Genomic DNA, 21666 nt, shown 5'->3' on the forward strand with positions numbered 1-21666 from the left:
CCGGCTTCGCGAGGGTGGAAATCCCCGATAGTGCACCAGCTCCAAGGAAACCATGTCCAAGCAGCTTTTGTAAGACCTATCCTTTCTGTCTTCGGCATGGGCTTGTTTGTCCTCCTTAGAACTGTTGATGAAAGGGGAGCATGATTTTTTCCTGCACATCTTTGTCCAGTTTTTGCTGCCCTTGACAATATACCACAATGCGTCAAAGAGGTTACTACAAGTGGAGTGCATAAGACTTTGACAGCTCCGAGTCGCCATCCATGCAGGCCAGTATGCAGCGTCCTGCTTTATGTTCGTATATCCTGGTCTGTCCTGCGGTGGCCAAATAAGGACCTGCAATGGTGTGAGAAGGTACTGCGGTGGTCCGACGAGGCCCTGCGCCGGCCTGACGAGGCCCTGCCCTAGCCTGATGAGGACCCACGTCGGCCTCAAGAGGTCCTGCGTCGGCCTGACGAGGCCCTGTGTCGACCCGACGTGGGCCTGAAGAAATCCTGCGTCGGCCTGACGAGGCCCTGCGTCGCGCTGAAGGGGCCCTGCGTCGGCCCACCTGGGAACGACCACAGACACGCTGCGAACGCGTGCCCACGGCGGAGGAGTCGGCACGCCTGCGGCCGCGCGGCAGACGGTACAGCGCGCTGCGAGTCATCAGCAGGCCGCGCTGAAGTTCGCTAATTGGATGGCCCCAGTGAGTAACGGTCGAGCCTCCCCCGCGAGTACGGGGCCCGCCGGGATTAGACGAGATACGGCGGTGCTGAATTGACGGCGTCCGGCAGCAGATTGCTCGAATTGTTCCGAACCCCGTGCATTCATCAGCGGCTACACACCCTACATCAGTCCAGAGCGCTTAGTTTAACCTGCACGCACTGTCAAACTAAGCGCAGGCTGGCACTGTCCCAGCTCTGCGGTGTTGTCGGCAACGTCCGGGTGCGGGGGCTCTCGGCGAAGCGCATCGTCGTCGTCATTGGGACTTTATGACGCACTCCGCCGCTGGAAGGGCCGGCTCCGCAGATGATCGAGCCCCGTACCTCTGGTTTCCTAAGCGTGCAGTGCTTAAAGAAGATGTTTCACATTTGAATATTTTGGAGCATGCATCAGAGATGTTGAAATAGCTCACTGATAACTTTTGGTGCAAGATTGAGTGGAAAAGGCTGATCTAAACTAGAGACACATTTTCTACAAAATATCCCCCGCAACCCAGTCCGCCCGACTCAGCGGTGATCCAGCTAGTAAAAGCCCGCTATGCTACAATGCTGGCTCGCCATTGACGCTCAAGAAGTCAGTTAGTACAATATGTAATCGATCGTTGCACCTTAGTTTTGCACCTTCATCTTAAGCGTGCACAAAATGACATTAAATGGCATAGTATTGTTTGGCTAGCATGAGTAATGTCGCTCAGAGAGCAGCAATCAAAAAACTCACAATAAAGCACCAAAGTATATATTAAACACTGATAGCCGCTCCAAACAACAAATGAGAAGGCAGAGGGTGACACTTAGATTTGCCTTCACTAAGATTTTCCAAAGATTTCACCCTTCTGCCTCATCTCAGCAGACCGCGGTTCCTTTCTTCTACAACCGCATGCATCGCCTGATAGCTTTGCACTGACTGAGTAAACAATGCTGGATGTTGATAAACATGGGACGTTTCAGTTCATTATGACGTGCATGGGCTCGAACATAATTGAACTGTGTACCAATTGCAACAATTGCATTATTATCATTAAAAAACCATGGTCAGCCTCTTATATGGTGTTTGTTGTGCTAGAAGAGGATGTTCCAGTTTGAAGATATTTAAGCAAGCATCATATATGATAAAACAGGCTCACTTATGGCTATTGGTATAACCTTTAGTGGAAAAGAGTGCTCTTGACAACACATTTTCCCTGTTCAGTGAATATACAGCTCAAAACAGCAGTGCTTGATAACGTCGCCGTACCTTGCACAGCATTAATAGAGAGCCAATTGACAGCCGTTTTATCTGGAAATCGTGCTCACGAACGCAGATATGAATGACTTGACAATTCCATTCTTCCTTGCCTTGCGCCGCGTGACTGATGGAATGACAGGATTTGAATGATGCTGTCATGGCGTCATAGATACCTGGATGACCTTGACATAATCTCCCTGAAATAGTCTGCACATCTTTGCGGGCGTGTGGCTCAGAAACCAGAGGAGTTTATGTCTTAAGAAGGTCAGGTTGAACTGCACTGAATAATCTTCAAGATGGTTATTTCGGCTCAAAACCACACACAAATGTAGAACGCTCTCTTTAAGTGGATACATGATGCAACAACGCTACACAAAAACCACGTGGTAGCTTTGAAATAACCATAATTCCTTTCTTATTGCTATACGTGTTTCACTCCACATCCATCGTCACGCCACTCGAGCAATGCTGCGTGAAAGGAAGGAAAGCAATCATATTTTCTCCGCGAACATCCATTACCCCAGTGGTATCATTGTCATTTAGCGATGCCATCAAACATCGTGGCATATTGTAACATGCTGTAGAAGAATGCGATGAAAAAAGGAACAAAAATCATGTGCAGGAATTCTTTCTGCAGTTCACAAAGCCTGCAGACTGCAGGTTTCAAACTTCATCGAATGCTTCATTAACGTCACATATTGTGGTTAATTTGCTTCACACAGAACTGCTTACAGATATAATCGTATGAAAAAATGACAAATTAGATCGAGCAAAAACGCTGATGCAAAGTATGTTGAAAAATGGTATCAATTGCAGTAAGGAAAAATGTATCAAGTAAGTGCCCAGTGGTCGTGGTCCCGAATGGTATCCTCTTCAGACATAGATAAAAAACTCTATGTCATACATTTTTGAGGCTCGACAACTTTTGTGCTTTTGATATGCCAGTAACTGCTGACTGTATTGACAAGTGGGTTAGGACAGGGCAATGAAAGACTCCTTGTTTCCATGCACTTCATTAATCATGGATATTGATTGTGATTTGTAAGGCATGGTTTTTATGTGGACCATGGGAGGTTGAATGCACCACACCCCCGCAATAACAGTCAAGGACAGTGTGTAGCTGTATTTGCATTAAGAGCCCACCTAACTGCTGCTCAATGAAACCAGGCTGTAGTCTTGTCGCTTTTGGGTTGTCATCTTTAAAAGCAAAATCGGTAAGATATTTGCTCAAAACTGTTCAATTTGTGCAATCTGGTTTACTGGCCTGTTATGTCTGCCTGGGTTTTCTGACACTGATGTCGTCGATGTACAAATATAAATATGTTTGGTTCATGATTGCTTTGCATTTGGCAGCACACGCTTGTTCTAGGACAAGTTAAAAACTGAAGAATTTAGAAAATGCATTACATTACTTGCTTAGATTTCTGACCTGAAAGAGCACGCCGTGCCTGGCTTATAATCCAACCAGAAGTCCGCGGGCTCTTGCGGGTCAGGAATTGGCGGGTTGGCGGGTCAAAAAGTTGCGTCTCTTCTCTAAGCAGCACAATTTATGTGTTTGGTAAACACACTCTCAGTGCCTCACTGTTTGGTTACGTCATGGAACGTATGTATGGCGGCACTCACTTGCAGTTCTTCATCCTCCTGAGAGGTAGCCCGCGGGGGTGCTGGGTGTGTGCTGAGCCAAATGTCGTTGGAGCTCATGTTTTGACCCCTAATCGTACACACACACACACACACACACACAACACACACACACACACACACACGGTTGCAGCACCATTTTTGGGTTATTGATTAGAAACCTTATTTCCGTAACAGCTAGGAAGAGTGTTTAACCTCTTGCATTACGTAGCACAAACCATGATAATCTTGCAGTACTAACAACATGAGTTGAGAGCCATTTGACGGCTGATATGAACGCCAGATATAAACGATTCGACGATTACATCTTTCTTGACCTTGAACGCCACATGGCCAGTGGAGTAGCAGGATTTGAATGACGCTATTATGGCGTCATGGATGCCTGGGTAGCCTTGAAATAGTCTACACGAAACAGCCTACGGATCTTCGCGGGCGTGTAGCTCAGATACTAGAGAGGTTTAGGTCTTAAGAAGTAGGGGGCTGTGAGCTGCGCCGAATGATCGTCAGGCAGGCTATTTCAGCTCAAAATGTCATTTAAATATGGAATACTGTCTTTAACGCAGACGCGTTAACTATTACAGTACTGACACCCTAAATCCTACCGCGTACCACTGCCCGCGCGGCAGCATCACTTGGAAACCGTTACAGTTGCAATCGCAGGCGATATCACGAAACACCTGTCAGTTATTTTCAGCGGTGGCGAAATTGGTTGAGCCTCTATCACGCATCGAATGCGATGAGATCATGCTGGTAGCCCATGGCATGCCGGAGCGCCTCGGTGCTCCACGAAAGCGATCGACCGGCGCGTCCGGCCGCCCGCCCGGCACGGAGTCCGCATCCGGTCCGGGCCGGTCGTCAATCGCGGCGTCACGTGACGCGTCACGCCGCTTGGAAGCCCGTCACGCCGTCACGCCGCGGTCAGGCTCGAGCGCCACCCCGGCCATCGGCGCGACGGACGGCTGTCGTCGTTGACGACACGGGTCGGCGCCGCAGCGCCTGCTCCGACGCGACACGGCCGTGGGAGAACGTCACCCGATCGCTCCCGTCTCCCGGTCCAGGGCTGCGATGTCAACAGCCGCAGCCGCGTACAGCCGCCGGGGAGCCGACATTGGCATGCACCCTTTATCGATGGATGCCCCGAGGTGGATAAGTAGGTATTGGTTCTATGCGTTGGGTATAGCATGAATAACAACTACACGAAGCATAAATATTAATAATCTCACTACGAGAACAGCTTTGGGTAGCTAAATTCCACGCGGACACTAACATGCAACTTCTTTGGAAAAGTCTGCAACTTTCCATCCCATGCAAGATGAGTTTTATACAAGCTGCAGGCTAATGGCGGACGGATGAAATCAGAATGACTTCTACCAGGCATTGCGAAGCTAACGTCCATTGGTATTAAGTGCGTTGATACGTAGCGAACAAATCTTGTCTCAGACTCGAACTGATTGATGTGAAGTATTTCAAGCTGTCAAAGGCTTTGATGGTAGGCTGACAGTGCATCGTGAAACAGCTGACGAATGGTAAATTAAAATTATTGCCAAATAATGTACTGAGGTGATCGCCATGCGACATGCCAGTGAGTGCTGCATTGATCTTCCTTTAATTCGGGCCTATGTTTCGTCGATGCAATTAATGTTTTGCTAGACAGCGCTAACAATAATTGAACGCAAAATGATGTAGCCATGTGTAATGAGGCGGCATGTAATTCAATAGTTTAGATATAACGGTAGGCTTTTTGTTCAGGCCCATAGTCCTGGATTACACAGCAGCGGCTTGACCTCACAATGATGCAACTACAGTCCGCTCCTCTCAAGACCAGCTCCACGAGGTATGTATTTGATTTGGTCGGGTGCACGCTTCCATCCCTACGTGTGCACATATCTGTGCTATCTAGCGCCAATCTGTCCGACGCGACCTGATCAATATTCGATGATGGATGCACGTGGGACCGGAGGCAGACATTGATTACCCCCGTCGGGGCGGTCCGCCGAGTTGCCACGTGCAGCAGGCGGCTAATTTACATGCTATTGGGCCCGCTCCAAGCCCACCGGGGCTCGCCGGAGGCTGTCCGCCACGACCGGGGCGCTGCACGGCTGCCAGCGTCGCAGACAGTCGGCTCGCCGCCAGCAGTCCAGCACCGCTGGGGGCCTTTCAGAAATGGTCGGCAGATGACCAGGAGCGCGGCAGGAGGAGATACTCGGCCCGCTGCAAGGATGCGCTCTCACATTCCTCATCTCTTCCGCGTGTGCACGTGTGTGCGCGCGCATGATCGCGTGCTGCCTGGCTAACTGTGACGATCTTTCGGTCCCCCCGTTATGACCAGGCCGATCTGGCCGATCAGACGATGGAAAAGATCTGCTGGGTTCGGAGAAGTCCCGGGCTGATCAGTTGCATGCTTCCATGTTGCGCGCTTGCAACCGAGCAGCGAACAATCACTCAGTAAGAAGTCCGGTAATTTTCGCACCCGGTATGAAGCATTGTCATTTCTGCCAAACAGCCTTCGCATATATAACTGGCGCCAGGGAACGCAGCGGTGTTAATGATCTGATGTAGATACCGCTATGCTACGTAGAATGACTACGGTCAAATAAAACACCGGGACGTCACACGCAATGTTTCCAAAGAACGTTGCAAAGATGTGACATGAATATTTCCAACACATATCCAGCTTAATATTTTGTCTTTTCTTCAGTTTGAATTTCGGAAACTCTTGTGCCTGCATGATGGCTCTCGTTTCGTTGATAAAATAACAAAGACGCTGTGTGACACGACGGAGGTCTTGCAATCTCGGGTTGAAAGAATGAAAGCTGTTTGCATTGCTGATGGCAACAACTGGCTGTACAAGCCTGAAATATACCATGCAATGAAGGTTGGTGGACATATGACGATGATGATGAAATATAATGCCTAGAGCTAAGACAATGAAGCATTTTACAGCGGAGAGTAAACAAAATTGAACTCACCAAGATATTCATTTCATTGAGCTTCGTTGTTCGTAATTGGTATCGATGTACTTTTATGAAAAGGGGATACATGAAGAGCGACAAACCAGAAGTCCCCCAGATGCTTATGGTGATGGCAACGGCCAAACCTCGAATGGTGGCTGACGGTGGTCATGATAGGCTTCATCAGATATAAAGCACAAAGTGGCTCTTCAACGGCTCGCATGGACTTGCATAACATTTCTGTTACATTTCAAAGCATAAATGTTATATGAATCTTCCCGGATTTATAGCTGCAACCAATTTGTTCTCGACGATAACGATGCTGCTATATTGACCCATACCATTATTAGAAGGTCATATTGACCTCACCACGCCGATGTATTTACAGTGCGGTTGGGCTCAAAGCCTTTGTGAATAACACTTCGAGTCTTCCTGATTTCTCCTCCACATCAATGCCACGAACCCTGCAAACATTTGGGACCTGTTTGGAGAAACGGGGTGGGGATGAGGGGGGGGGGGGCTCTCCTTCTTGAATGCCTCCGTGACATACGGCAGTTCGCTTCTTCCTTCCTTGTTTTCGATGGCTGTGATATAACTCAAAGACTGGTTTGACACTACCAATCAGAGTCAACCATGCCACATGAGGTCACGCCCGATCATCAGAGATCATCATGAGATCAACTAGCAGGCGTTGAACCAAGGCGATTTGCTGGGTCTAGCTGTAGTAGGAAGGCTAGCCGGTGTACCGAACACGTTTCAACACATAATTAGAGCAGATACACGAAAAGACCAGAAAAATAGATGAGGTGAATTGACCTTGACCTGACATGACCTTGCGTGAAATTATCTTAACCTGCCCTCGAACCTTGACCATCTGACACCGTGATGAAATCCCGAGGCGCAAAGACATTCGCTTTCATGTAAGGTCATTTACGATGTTTTCCCGTAACCTGTGGTGTTGTCAATCCAGTGAGAGATGTCCCCTCAACGATTTATGAGCGACATGTACCGGGACTATCAAAAGCTATTTTAATTTTACCAGTCTGGCGAATAACTCCACAGCTACCGGGGGTGGATGTGCTAATTGTAGCATTTCTAGGCCGTCAAGGGTGACCAAATACTCCAGACAGTGTCGGAGAGCTCTCACGCCCGAATTACTCCAGGCAGTGTCGGAGAGCTCTGACACCCGAATTGCCTCAGGTAGTGTCGGAGAACACTGGCACCCGAACTTTGTTTTTGATCCAGTGACCGGGCAAGGCTTATCAAACATTACTGACGCCGATTCAGGGATTATGACACTGATCTCATGCAGTTTCATGCGAGCTGTCCAATACCGTTTCCCGAGTGGCCCTAGCGTGTTAAGAACTGGTGGCACTGGGACTCTCTCTGAGAGCCTGATCCAGCAAAGGTGGGAAACGCGTTTCGACCGGCAGGGCCTGGTACCACGCTAGAGCGCCACCCCCTCCACCGCGACGGATCGGAAGTGGAGTGTCTCTGGCCGCCCCCCTCCTGTTTCAGCGCGCGATTCAAAAGCTTCTTTGGATCGTGCTGCACAGATATGTATTTGCTTGATAGCCGGCGGCGTTGTAAAAGACATCGCCGTTCGTCAGGAATGGGCTTGCGCTGATGCCAAACTCGAACGAGGCACAACACATTGTCGGTCGGCGAGCACTGCTATAACTTATCAAGGCACTGCTATGACTGCATTGGGTGATTGTGCTATTCGTCAAAAGTACCTTACCTGACCCATTTGCGGCTACAACTACTTTTTGCAGCCTGGTGAACCCAGGAGCCTGACTTTTTACTTACTTTTCCGTGTCTTACTTTACCTCCACGATTTGTCATGTCCAGATGGAGGATGCCTCGAGCATACCTTGTCTCAACTGTGTAATTAAACGTGAGATAGCGAAAGAGGAGGAGAAAATGAGAAAAGCAAAGGTGAAGGGGGAAGGGGGATAGAGGAAGGGGAGACTGTACGTCTCAACGTGCTCTATCCTCCGTATGCTGTGCTGAGAGCTCCTTGTGTGCGGTGTTGGGGTTTTCTGGCTGCAGGCTCCCACCCGTGCCTGCCGAGGCCGCAGTGACGAGGCAGATTCTGCGCGGTCTATGATCCGCCGGCACCCCGCGCCGCTTAATTGAACCCCTAATCAGTGTGGGTCAGTATCTGCTGGCCATCAGATCAGCCATCTCTGGGCCCTGACGTGGCACGAGCAGGTCCGCTGAAGCCCGGCCGCCGGCCGACGCACAGTCCCGTCCGGCTAACGAGCTGGCCACATCGCAGACTCCATTAATAATGTTGCACTGGTCCCGCGACAGGCCCGCCCTAATCCGTCCGGGGCTGAGAACGGTCCGACCCGGCAGGACAGAGAACGGCTTTTGCGCGGGGAAACGATAGAGGCAGCATTTGTCACGCCTGGGCGAGGTTTCCCCGTTGTAATCACATTCGGGAATGAAGCAGCCTTAATTCCTCAAAGTATACACAAATTCTGATAGAATAAAAAGGGCGGTGGAGGTAGACCGCTGAGGTCGATGGCAGAAGGTGGTGGAAGTAGCCTCAAAGATAACCAGTTATTGAGGTTTGACAAAGCATCTACGATGTAAGGTCATGACAGGATGACCTTACAAAAAACAGGCACTCATAACTTAACTGTTCATCCCCCGGCGTGCAGTCAAGATAGCTAAGTAAACGAATTTGATGGCAAGCTCATTCAGCACCGGCAGCTCTCAGTCCGATTGCAGCGTCTAACCACTTAACTCTTGGTCGGGGCCAGTCTCAAACCTCACGACTTCGAGCAAACGGTTATGGGGCATATGCACTCATAAATTAACTGCTCATCCCCCGGCGTGAAGACAAGATAGCCAAGTAAATGAATTTGATGGCAAACATCAATTATTAACAGTAATATGATAGAGCGTGCGCAGAGAAGATCTAACGATTTTTTTGTGCCCTGTCATCTACGATGCAAGTTTGCTTTATTTGTTCTGCCGTTTTTACTGTCTGCACGTCCAACATAGCATCCAACTAAATCATATCGATGCTGGTCTGAGCCCTGCGGAAAAGTGGAACGTTTGGTAGTGACAGCCAATCTTAATGGAATGCGCTGCAGTGACGGCCAATCATTAATTCAGCTCAACATGAAATACCAATTTGTTCTCAAGCTCCCAGACCACCAGCGAGTTTAGCTATCGGGCGCTTAAGAAGTACAGCCGGCAAGCCGCCACGGTGAAGGACTCCAAATGTAGATAGAAACTCCCTCAGGTGGGTTGTCGTTGGTAACATTCTGTCTGCTATGGGAGTTGCAGGAATCGTATGTTTCGCAGGACTGTCTGCACGTAGTCAGCTTTGAATGACGGGCACAGATTCAGTGATCTCCCCAGTGAATTGGGAGTGAATGCCCGCAGTACTGCCATCAGCTTCCGGGGCGGCCGATCCCAACTCCGCACGTGCTACCCTAGAGTCGCCACAGAATGTCAAACTGTCACAACTTGACCGAGACACGACATCGCGTGAGTATGGCGGCGCTTCCGCCGCGGCTTTTATAACGTCACCGTCGATGTGTCCTGAGCCTCAACTCTTCGCTTCAAGGAAGCCGCGGCCACATGGCAACACGAGCGTCGCGGCGTGCGCTCCAGATGCACAGAAAGCAGTCGTGGATCGCGCTGCACGCACTCGATCGACGTTCCACCCGTCCACCAGGCAGGCAGCTGCGGTTCCCGGTCGGCTGCGTCCCCGCTGCACTATCCATTACGCCGGCCGCCGACCCATATCGTCTGTCGGAGCCGGCGCGGCCGAGCGAGCCGCGCCGGCGAGCCTCCAGGCCCGCGCCGCGCGCATTGTTATCTCGGCAGGGGAGGCGGCCGCAGTCAGCTGCCGCGCGCCGGGCCGCAGCACTCCCGCGCCGTAATCGGCGCGCGGTGAGAAGACGATTAGTCGGTCGCAGCGGTCGGCGCCGGCGTCTCGGCGCGCCCGTTTCCAAATCCCATCACAGGATGCCAGCGGCACCGGCGCTCCACCAGCGGCGCTCGGGAACGGCAGCGTGTCGCGGTGACGGCGGCTAACAAGATAGCGTTTAACCTGGTTTTGAAAGAATATTAATGGTCGAGTTCACGACAGATCTTTTTACAGCGCCGGGAGGGGCTTCAATCTTCGCGTAGCTGATCGTTGGCCCATCTGAGATTCACTCCGTGGACGATGATGTAAGCTTGTCATTTATTATATCACATTGAGTCAGGCTTGTGAGCCCGACGTTGGTAACCATATCACATCAATCCGCCAGCGCACAAAGTAAAGCATTGCGACATGGCCGCCCACTGGTATTTCGTCCGTTTCTCCGCGACCCGCGAAACTCGCACGAAGTCACACACAACGTAAAGCAATTATAAAAGCCGTCGTCGGACACGCATTGTTTCGTCATCCAACGTAGCCGGCGAATTGAATCTCGGACCATCTTTCGAAGTCGTCAGCAAGCTCATATCACATTATAAACAATATCTGCCTTCTGCGACACTTCCATGACATTGTCTCCAGGACACTCAACGTTACACCCAGAGCGAGTGTGACAGCGACCTCTGATGATGATGGCCCGGGTGGTCCACGTCAGACGGCGACCTCTGGTGATGGTGACCCGGGTGGTCCGGGTCGAAGGGCGACCTCTGGTGATGGTGACCCGGGTGGTCCGGGTCGAAGGGTGACCTCTGATGATGGTGACCCGGGTGGTCCGCGTCGGACGGCGACCTCTGGTGATGGTGACCCGGGTGGTCCGGGTCGGACGGCATCTGCGGCCGCACCTCCGGCTCCAGGGTGGAGTACAGCTCGGCCTCAGTCGACGGCCGGCCCGCCGTCTGGTAGTGCTCGATGGTCATGTACGAGTGCTCGCTGATCTGCAGGCTGCTACAGCTGCCGGCAGCCCGGGGCAGCGCGCTGGACGCCAGCAGGCGGCCGGGGTCCAGCCGCAGTGGCGCCGACCCGTCCGACTCTTCGTCGGACATCACAGTGGAGCAGGTGGGCGACGGCGAGTCCCCGAGCGGCGCTGCCAGCGCGGCCGGTCTACCCCGGCACGAGCGCAACACGCACGGTGGCTGGCCCAAGCCGTGGGGCAGCAGCGAGTGTTTGTAGCCACGGGGGTGCGACAGCAGCTGGCGCAGCTTGCACCAGGCGTCCGGCTCGCCATACGCGACGCACGGAACCCCCCGCAGCAGCGTCTCCAGTTCTCCTTCAGCAGCGCCCCGACTGACGCCATGCAGCAGCACAACCACATCGCGAGGCGTTCGCAGCGCGTCCAGGTGCGACGCCTTAAAGTCAAACCGACACCACTCGTTGTCGAGGAAGTTTCTCGAGAGCACCAGCAGCGTCTTTCTGGAGGCCTGCACGCAGTGGTGCACGGCGTCGCCCAGATAGCTGGTGCTGGGCGCGTCGCGCCGCAGCAGGCACAGCCGGTACGCCGGCGTGGCCTGCTCCATCTCCGGCGCCAGCACCTCGTTCACAAAGCGCGTGTCCTGCGCGCTGTATGTCACAAACACGTCGTACAGCTTATCGGCCCGGGGCGTCACCACGGCCACGCCGAGCGCACCGGTGTAGGAGGCCGACCGCGCCGCCGTCGCCGTCGCCGAACAAAGGCGCCTCCGGTAGCGGAACACGAGCCCACCGGCCAGCGCGACGACAGCCAGCGCGGCGGCAGCCAGCAGCGCCAGCGGCAGAGCGCTGGGCGTCGCTGTCCAACGGCCTGCTGGCGGCGCTGCGCCGGTACTGGCGTCGGCATCGCAGTCAGTCGGCCCGCCGGCGTCGGAACACCGCACCGCGTCCACGTCCTCCACCTTAGCGCGGTTGTCGGCGAGGAAACGGTTGAGGCGGGCGGCCGGCAGACAGGCGCACGACCAGCGGTTGTTGGCGAGCGACAGCTGCGCCAGGTACGGGTTGGCGGTTAGCTGCCAGACGGGGAAGCTGGTCAGCCGGTTGTCTCGCAGAGTCAGCACCTCGAGCGCTTGCAGGCGCGAGAAGGTCGCTGGATGGATGGCGCGCAGCCGGTTGTTGTGCAGGTACAACTCGCGAAGCGAGTACAGTCCGTCGAACTCAAAGCCACGGAAGGTGGCGAGAGCGTTGTTTTCGAGTCGCAGGACGCGAAGCGAGGAGAGGCCGTTCAGGCTGCGGTTCTGGATCTGCTCCACGTTTGAGCCGTTGACAAACAGTAGCTGGACGCGCTTTCTGCCTATGAAAGTGTGACTGTCCAGACTGTGGATGTTGTTGCCGTCAGCGAAGACGGCCGTGGCGTCCATCGGGATCTCCCGAGAGATGGTCACCTGCTCCCTCTTGCTGCAGTCGACGATGTTGGTGTTCCACGTGCGGTCGTGGTAGCAAGAGCAGCCGTCGGGGCACCTCATCTCGCAGTCGCAGGCCACGTAGTTGCAGCAGTGGCAGAGCGCGAAACAGTGTCGGTCGTAGGTGCAAAGGAAGTCGGACGGCTTGACGTTCTGCAGAGGCGTCAACTGGTTCGGCGAGTGGAGGAGGCGGCACATGATCCGGTCACCATCCAGCACCTGCGGGGAGAGGCATTCATTAGACGACAACGCTCGCTTCGGCGATTGTACGACGCCCTAAACGTGATCAGAGCTGCGCAGTAAAATAGGTCGTGCTCCTTTTTATGGATCTTTAGATGCGAGGGCATTCTAGATTGGATCCCTAATCGATACAGTGTGATGCAAAATAAATGGAAATGAAGGCGCACGTAAGTGACCGAAGTGTTCACAGCAGGCAGAAAACCGGCGAGAGAGGCATAAAAAGTCGCCTGGCGCTGACGTACGCCGGCCGCCCGTGGTGTTCCGTAAAACAGCTCGTAAAAAGCTAAACCGATTAACTCGGATACTGACTGCCGGCTTATTGATGCGAACGGAAAAAACCCTGCCTGAAAAACCTCGCGCTGTTCGCCAGGCGGCACGGCACGAGCTGTGTGAGGGAGCCGGGTGTGTTTAACCGCGTCACCCGTTGCAAAACCTGTGGCGAGCGTGAGAGCGGCCATGACAAGCGGCAGAGATGCGGACGCGGCATTAAGAGTTTGTTCTCATGCGTGGTAGGTACAAGGCAAACGCTCAAGTGACCATGAAAGATAATCGTGATGGGTGACGGTCACATTAAACAAAGTTTGCATCTCAAGCGACTATGCCACTATGCCATATGGACGAAATTTCCGCTATTATCTCACATGTTATCAGGTTATCTCATTATCTTTAATTATTATTATCTGTCATTCATCTCACATTGATATCAGTACAGTCTTGCTTGATGCAGAAGTCCTCACAAGATTGGCCTGTAATAAATATGAAATCTACAGTGCCACCTGACCCGAACTAATTTGTGGGCGCTGATATGTGTAGGAATGCGAGATTCTTGACATAAATTACATAGATCAAGTATTTTCAGCATAAGAAAAACTAGAAGCCCCTTGACCTTCTCGTCAATATCAAGCAAATTCCAGCTAGGTTGTTTTGATCCAGCGAAATAAGGCCCACGCTCAATCTTCTCAGCTATAGCGGGATAAGTTCTCATAGTGTTTTACTCTTCAGAGGTCACGTGTGTGTATGGCACACCGGACGGGTAAAAGGCGGGCAAGGTGCCATCTGCATGCCATAGCAACATAGACAATGATACATTTGATGATAAAAGGAAAACATCAACGATTAGTGTTTCCGAATCCTTTGGATATAATATGGTAGTTAAAGAATGAGGTTTAATAAGGCACACATACGATGGCAACCTTCATCTGCAACATGTATTAAAGCCAAGAACTATTTCATTGGTCCCCAATGACTGAGTTGCGTCACTCGGCTCACCTTTGGGACGCTGTTGCCGGCCGTGGGGTGGTCGGTGCTCAGAGGCCCACCTTTGGGACGCTGTTGCCGGCCGTGAGGTGGTCGCCGCTCAGAGGCTCACCTTTGGGACGTTGTTGCCTGCCGTGAGGTGGTCGCCGCTCAGAGGCTCACCTTTGGGACGTTGTTGCCTGCCGTGAGGTGGTCGTCGCTCAGAGGCTCATCTTCGGGACGTTGTTGCCGGCCGTGAGGTAATCACCGCTCAGAGGCTCACCTTTGGGACGTTGTTGCCGGCCATGGGGTAGTCGCCGCTCAGAGGCTCACCTTTGGGACGTTGTTGACTGCCGTGATGTGGTCGCCGCTCAGAGGCTCATCTTCGGGACGTTGTTGCCGGCCGTGAGGTAATCACCGCTCAGGGGCTCACCTTTGGGACGCTGTTGCCGGCCGTGAGGTGGTCGCCGCTCAGAGGCTCACCTTTGGGACGTTGTTGCCGGCCGTGAGGTGGTCGCCGCTCAGAGGCTCACCTTTGGGACGTTGTTGCCGGCCGTGAGGTAATCACCGCTCAGAGGCTCACCTTTGGGACGTTGTTGCCGGCCGTGAGGTAATCACCGCTCAGAGGCTCACCTTTGGGACGCTGTTGCCGGCCGTGAGGTGGTCACCGCTCAGAGGCTCACCTTTGGGACGTTGTTGCCGGCCGTGGGGTGGTTGCCTCTCAGAGGCTCACCTTTGCGACGTTCCTGCCGGCCGTGGGGTAGTCGCCGCTCAGAGGCTCACCTTTGGGACGTTGTTGCCGGCCGTGGGGTGGTTGCCTCTCAGAGGCTCATCTTCGGGACGTTGTTGCCGGCCGTGGGTGGTCGGTGCTCAGGGACTCACCTTTGGGACGTTGTTGCCGGCCGTGAGGTGGTCGGTGCTCAGGGGCTCACCTTTGGGACGTTGTTGCCGGCCGTGAGGTAATCACCGCTCAGGGGCTCACCTCTGGGACGTTGTTGTTGGCCGTGAGGTGGTCGGTGCTCAGGGGCTCACCTCTGGGACGTTGTTGCCGGCCGTGAGGTGGTCGGTGCTCAGGATCCAGTCCGTAGCGCAGCTGCACAGGAGCGGGTTGCCTCCCAGCAGAATGGCGGCCGGCGGTTGCCGGCCACCGTCCTTCGGCAAGGCGACGGCCTCCAGACTCAGCTCCGTCAGCTGATTGGCGGAGAAGTCGGCTCGAATCAGCTGAGACTTCGCCTCGAAAGTCCCCGGCTCAACTGTTGTCAGCTGATTGTTGGCCAGGATGAGATACTTGATACCGTCAGGCACGGAGGACCTGCTAATGAGGGACACATGATTGTGGCTGAGGTCCAACGTATTCAGTTTAATCACCGACTCGACGTTGTAAAAGTTGCCAATTTCGCGCAGCCGGTTCTTGTGCATGTCGAGCCAGCGAAGCTCAGCCGGAATCAGGGCGTAGTCGAAGAACTCGATCTGGTTGTCGGAGACATTCAGCCACCGGAGAGCCGGCAGCTTAGCGAACAGGCCGTTGATGTTTCTCAGATGATTCGCATCCAGTCGTATAGCCCTTAGACTCAAAGCTGTGTCAAAGGTGGCACTTTTGAGGCTTTCAATTTCGTTCCGAGACATGTCGAGCATGGTGAGAGCATTTTGACCCGACAAGAACCCGGCTGACACATTGCTGAGCTTGTTTCCAGCCAAGCTCAGAAAGCGCAGCTGCAACAGCGTTTTAAGCACACCACCATCATCGTCCGATATATAATTTTCAGCTAGGTCCAGCTGCTCCAGCGATGTGAGAACACGCAGAGCGTCTGGGATGCTGGTCAGTCCATTCCTTTGAAAATGTAGGTACTGTATGCTTGATGCGTTGGCGAACGCGTCCTCGTCTATCGTCGCCAGCCGGTTGTAGTCGAGGCTGAGTCTGCTGAGCACGTGCAGGCCCTCTAGAGCACGCCGCTCCAACCGACTTAAGGTGTTTCCAGACAGGGTCAGCGTATGCAGGTTGCTCAAAGACGTGAACACTCCAACGGGCAGAGTCTGTAGCTGGTTGTAACCGAGGTCCAGAACCTGGAGACTGGACAAGTCGTCGAAAGCATCTTGACTGAGGGTGTCCAACATATTTCCGGAGAGGTCCAACACGATCAGTCTGAACAGGTTGGCGAATGTGTCCTTTCTGATCCACTGGGAGCTCAGCCTATTGCTGGACATGTTGACGATTAGCAGCTGTGGCAGGTCTGACAGCAAGCCGGGCGGCAGCACCTGAATGCCGTTGTTGTCCAGTCGCAGATCCTTTAGAGATCGAGTCTCGTTCAGCATCATTGCCGGTAGTGCCACTAGCTTGTTTCTGGAAATATCCAGCACCCCGAGCTTGTCTAGACCTGCCAGAGATCCATCGTGAATGACTGATATCTTGTTAGACTTAAGATTCAACTCACGCATCCTGTGCAAGAAGCTGACGTCAGGTGCATGTAGCACGGTGATACCGTTGTTGGACACGTCCAGCACCTGCAGATTGGAGTTAACTCCAGCGTTTTGTAGTTCAGTAAGCTGCTGAAGATTGTTTCCAGAAACGTTTAAGACTTTTAGGAATATCAGCTCCTTCAAAATATTGGACCCTAAGGCCCAAATATTGTTTTGACTGATGTCAAGTTTTTCTAGACGTTCCAATCCTTCGAAGCTACCTTGCTCTAATTTCAACTCTGCCGATAGCCACTGTGACTGAAATGATCTGAAGCTGAAGGATTTCAAACTCGTCAGATGCTGCAAAGCTCCTCTGTTGATCTTTCCAAACTTACAGTGACTTATTGAGAGCGTCTCGAGGCCGGGAAATCGCTTGAAGGCCGACATCTCCCATTCTTCGTGTATGTGTGATCGCTCACCGCACGCGATCTCTATGTGCTTCACGTCGTGCGGACGCGTCGAGTTAACACGTGCCGAGTCCAGGGTGGCGAGGGAGCACCGCAGCGCGTCGGCGCCGACCTCCTCGCAAACGTCGGCCGCCCGGCACCCGCACGCCAGCAGCGCCGTCATCACAGCCACCGCTCGCATCTTGCACTGGCGTCACCGACGCGGCGTCATCCCGGCGCCGGCGGTGCCGGCTCCGCCGCCCGTCGACGGTCCCGGATGACTGAGCGTCCCGCCGCCCGACGGCGCAGACAGACCGCGCCGGTGGCGCCACCTGAGCCGACCGCCCAGCTTCACCGCAGACCGAGCCGCGGCGCCGAGCTGCGCCGGCTGACGACAGATGCCGCTACGTGTCAGCTGCCCCCGAGCTGGTCCAGCCGGCGGCCGGCAGCGACAGGGAGTGTAGGTCGCCAAGATGAATAAGCACTGTGAGCTGCACGGAACCTGATGCGGTGCTTCGTCCGCTGGTATTCGTGAGGTACCTCGGACGTGGGCGACCGGAGATGACGAGTTCAGTGCTGCCTTTTGAATGACCGATGACTGCAGTACTGGATTCCGTTTTTCTGACTCAGTGACCGCTTTCATGGTTCTTTATAGCGCGTGCTACCACCAGCGGCAGCACGCTGCAGCGCACACGCGTGTAAGGCGAAGATGCGTCGAACTTTCCAATCTGGGTGGTCCTCCCAGTCATCCATCTCAAGGTGTCGCGGGTGATGATGGTGCTAGGATACCCGTGGCGATGAACGGGAGTAGCACAAGTAAGTAAAAAAAGAACCACTAAACTCTGGATTACTTACTTGCATTCGGAATCCTTGAGTACCCTCCCCGCATAGCCCTGTGGCAGCCTCTGGTGTCCAGTGCGGCCTTGTCCCGCCCCCGTCCTGCGAGGCCCCGCCGCCCCGATTTGACGGTTACCGCCGGCGCCGTGATGACGTTGGGGGAGCACGTCGGTGCTAGTCAGCCCCATTTTGATTGGATCGGCAGGGCGGCGGCCATTTCGGACTGGGGCGCGCCATGTAGCACCGTCCAGAGTGGATTAAACGGCTCGCTGAGCTTGACTTGGAATACATAACAGGTTCTAAGCTTTCAGGTGGCATTTTTACAAACGTGCGGTGTGTTTTTACCCAACTACCAGGCATATACATCTAGACATTCATTGTCCACGCCCATTCAGCTTGCTTCACCGCAAGTTGAATGGGCAGCCAAAAGTTTCCTTATCTCCAAATGTCTCACGGGACTTTTTCTGAAGTGCCCGGCAAATTGGGATGCCGCGCCTGGGAGCATCGAAGGACCATTACCCGTCCATTTGATTCCCACTACACGAACTAAAGTGAGACGAGATCGTTTTACAATGGCCTGGGTCGATTCGTCTAACCAAGGGCTAATAGAGCGGCTAAAAGGCCGCGGTGGAGATGTACTGGCCGTGACCAGAGCTCGGGAATTACGGCGGTGCCAGAATCCGCCTATCGAACTGAGCTTCACCGCGACAGTTCGGCCTGGGCGGGGCCGTGACCTGTGGCCAGGTGACGCCGCGCAGAGGTCAGGGCGGTGACCTGCTGATCTGCGGCCGGCGCTTCTCATTCCAAGGAAGAGAAGGGAGCCGACCCAGCGATGGCGCTCAAGTGGCACGTGCTCTGTGAGCTACCATCGGACGTTTGCCAAGTTATCAATTCTCAGAAAGCTCATCGCAGCCTCCGTTCAGCTCGCCGGTTATGAAAAATCCTCCGGGAAAACAGATCACGTTCCCCTGCGGCATGGTGAAGATAATGTCTGCCAAAATGCTCTCAAGTACGAGCGGGAAGCTCAGCATCATGATCCGACGGCCTGCTGTGCGGCTGTGCGCTCGCTTCCGCCGGCCATTTTTGTTGTTGCGTCATCACGTGTCTTGAGACACGCCGTGTCTGTGCCGATCTGGCTGACGATTATTGTCTGTTAACGATCAAAGTGACTGGCCTGCACGATTTGTAACGCCTTCTCGTGACCTCGTGACTCTCCTGACCGCAAGCAAAGCTCCTGGGCACACAAAGCCAGTCGTTTCTCTCACGCAGTTGGTTCTGACAGCGTTCCGCCCGCCGTCGACAATTCAGCCGTCCGCCCGCGCTTGCCGCCTGCTCCGGCCACCGCGCGGGAAAACCGACACGGCGCGGTCGGGGCGGGCCTGGTGGCGGGTCCCCTGGCCGCTGACGTGGCCGCTCTCCCTCCCCGTCCCCCCTGCTCCTGCCTGCCCTCCCTGCAAGCTGCATGGTCTAGGCCGGTTAAGCAGTGGAATGACAACACATCCAAGGCAATTAGTGCGTTCACTGCCACAATAGTACTCTCCTTAAATTGAAAAACTAGTTTCCGCCATGATTGAGATAAACCGCGATGGTCTTAAGGTCGTTTCCAGTCCATGAACTTTAAATGATTGTCACCTTCTCATTCCAAACTTACTATGACCAGACGAGACCTACATAAGCGAACTGGCGATAAGAGTAAACTGTTGTAAAGGCTTCTTTTGGTTATGCTAGTTAGAACGACTGAATCGGAAGCTTCCATCGTGCCCACGCCGTAGAACATCGGAAATCGGTGAGAGCAGATTAAAATTGGCATGCTGACTTGCATGGCATTGTTCGGAGATGAATCACAACGTCTAAACATCGTGACTCATGATTTCAAACAGCGTTGGCATGACCGAAGGGGAGCGCGTGAACTGGGCACATCGTGATAGCGGTGAAGCTTCGGGCTCGAAGGGTGGTCATTAGAACGCCTGATAACACCATCACCGCCAAGCCAACAAGCTGCAAGAATGCATGACATGCTCGCGGACCGGAATGCGGTATCCTTAGAAACGCTGCACCAAAATTTGTGGTCGAGAGAGTGAATCATTCAAGCATTTAAGAAGACCCGCACATCAAAATGATTACAGGAGGACACATTGTGAAGGTGCATTCCGACTGTGATAAGGAGACGATAAACGATAAGGAGACGCAGTGATGCTATTAGCAGCATATTCGATAATTATTCATGAATAACATAGAGCCTAAACGTCCAAGAGCGTCAGATGTATATGGACATCGGCTTCTACACATCGTCTGCTCAAAAATTTACACGCGCGCAGCGGCGCGATACCTTCAACATCACGCGTTTTACATTTTGACTATTCCTTATACACGAGCATCGTTCCATAACATTGTCAATGCGTTATGAGCACCAAATATCGCGTATCGTCAGTGTCATCGGGAGCACAACATATTCGCTGGCATAAATTAGAAATCAAGGCGACTAATCCTTTTTGCCAAAAGTGTAGGCGGCTGCCTATAGAGGATAATACCCCCAGACGCGTCGCATCTGAGCGCTAGGACTCTCAGCTCACGACTGCGAATGTGTGGAGCTGAGGGTCATCGCCAGCTTTGTTTTGTCGCTTCCCCTGCGATCGCTGTGAGACGCTGCGACGCTGATTGCCTCGGCAGTTAAATATGCCGTAAAATAATCAAAACGTTATTACGTGCGGGAGATGGCGGCGTAGAAGCGACAGCCAGACTGGAGAACTCGGGCTTTTCACGCACGGTTAATGCAACCAGAGCATGTGTTGGAGGCTATCATTCACCATTCGGATCGCGCCTAAAGCCCCCAGTAATTTACTACTATCTTTCACGATGCCTTAAGCATGTGTTCTGTAAAATTACGGCCATTTAAGCACCACTTCATCACGCCATGTGGTTGCGACATTCAGAGAAGCATCACACCTTGGAGGCCGGTGATCGGGTGTTTAACACCGTCGCTGTGGTAACGAGGCTGCCGTGAAGGTAGCACGGACGACAGCGATAACGGTAGTAAACAAAGCGAAGGTCACTGTGGGAGAGCGAAAGTCTCCGAGGTGCCGTCAACGGCGCGGTAGGACACGGTGGCTGAGTGTCACACTCTTATATAAAAACACCAGGTCATGCCTGTCTTGCGGCAAGTTTATGTGTATATGAAACAGATCCAATCATTGCCTTTATTTTAGGAAAGTTGACTTTGAAGGAGCACGCTTTTTACGAATTTTCTGCTTTTTAATGTACAACATGGCTGTCCCGTCTACGGAATCTCGTTTAACGGCTTGCAGGGATCATGTTGATTGCCGAGCCTGACCGTGAAACAAAAGTCTCAGTGCCTACCACTATCTGATACACAGCGGCAAGCTCTTGTTGTAAGGACGAGCGTCAGCGACGTGTCAGTGAGGATGACAGAGGCCTGCGTTTCTCGCTGAATAAATACGTATCGTAGGAGCAAGAACCTTGCCGGAAGACCGTGCGCTCGAAACTCTGCCGCTTTTTCCTTCTCGCCGCCGGGTGGAATACTTTTTCATCACGTCCTGGCTGTGATCGTGAGCCGCCTCGCTCGCGATATCGGGGGGCGTGGCATACGACTTGCACGCGCGTACTGTTGTTGACAGACAAGTGAGCGCGACGCCGGCCCGTAAGGAGGCGCAGCCCCA

The 21666-nt window shown here is 53.3% G+C and overlaps 1 protein-coding gene across 1 annotated transcript; it reads right to left on the reverse strand.

Moving 5' to 3' along the window:
- Positions 1-10709: 10709 nt before the first annotated feature.
- Positions 10710-17413, reverse strand: LOC119101293 (toll-like receptor 6). Its single transcript, XM_037224585.1, has 2 exons — positions 15342-17413; positions 10710-13052 (listed from the first exon to the last, which is right to left on the reverse strand). Exons 1-2 carry the CDS (start codon positions 17352-17354, stop codon positions 11058-11060), a joined length of 4008 nt encoding a protein of 1335 aa, XP_037080480.1. The 5' UTR covers positions 17355-17413; the 3' UTR covers positions 10710-11057.
- Between the last annotated feature and the right edge of the window lie 4253 nt (positions 17414-21666).

This window comes from Pollicipes pollicipes, unplaced genomic scaffold (genome assembly GCF_011947565.3).
Source record: "Pollicipes pollicipes isolate AB1234 unplaced genomic scaffold, Ppol_2.1 Scaffold_4881;HRSCAF=5763_pilon_pilon_pilon, whole genome shotgun sequence".
Lineage (NCBI taxonomy): Eukaryota > Metazoa > Arthropoda > Thecostraca > Pollicipedomorpha > Pollicipedidae > Pollicipes > Pollicipes pollicipes.

Bases quoted from the DNA above. Each gene is read 5' to 3' on its own strand.
- LOC119101293 (XM_037224585.1), bottom strand. From the start codon at position 17,354: ATGCGAGCGGTGGCTGTGATGACGGCGCTGCTGGCGTGCGGGTGCCGG. The intron at 13,053-15,341 runs GTGAGCCCCTGA...CTCTCCCCGCAG, and splicing joins CCGGCAACAACGTCCCAGAG to GTGCTGGATGGTGACCGGAT.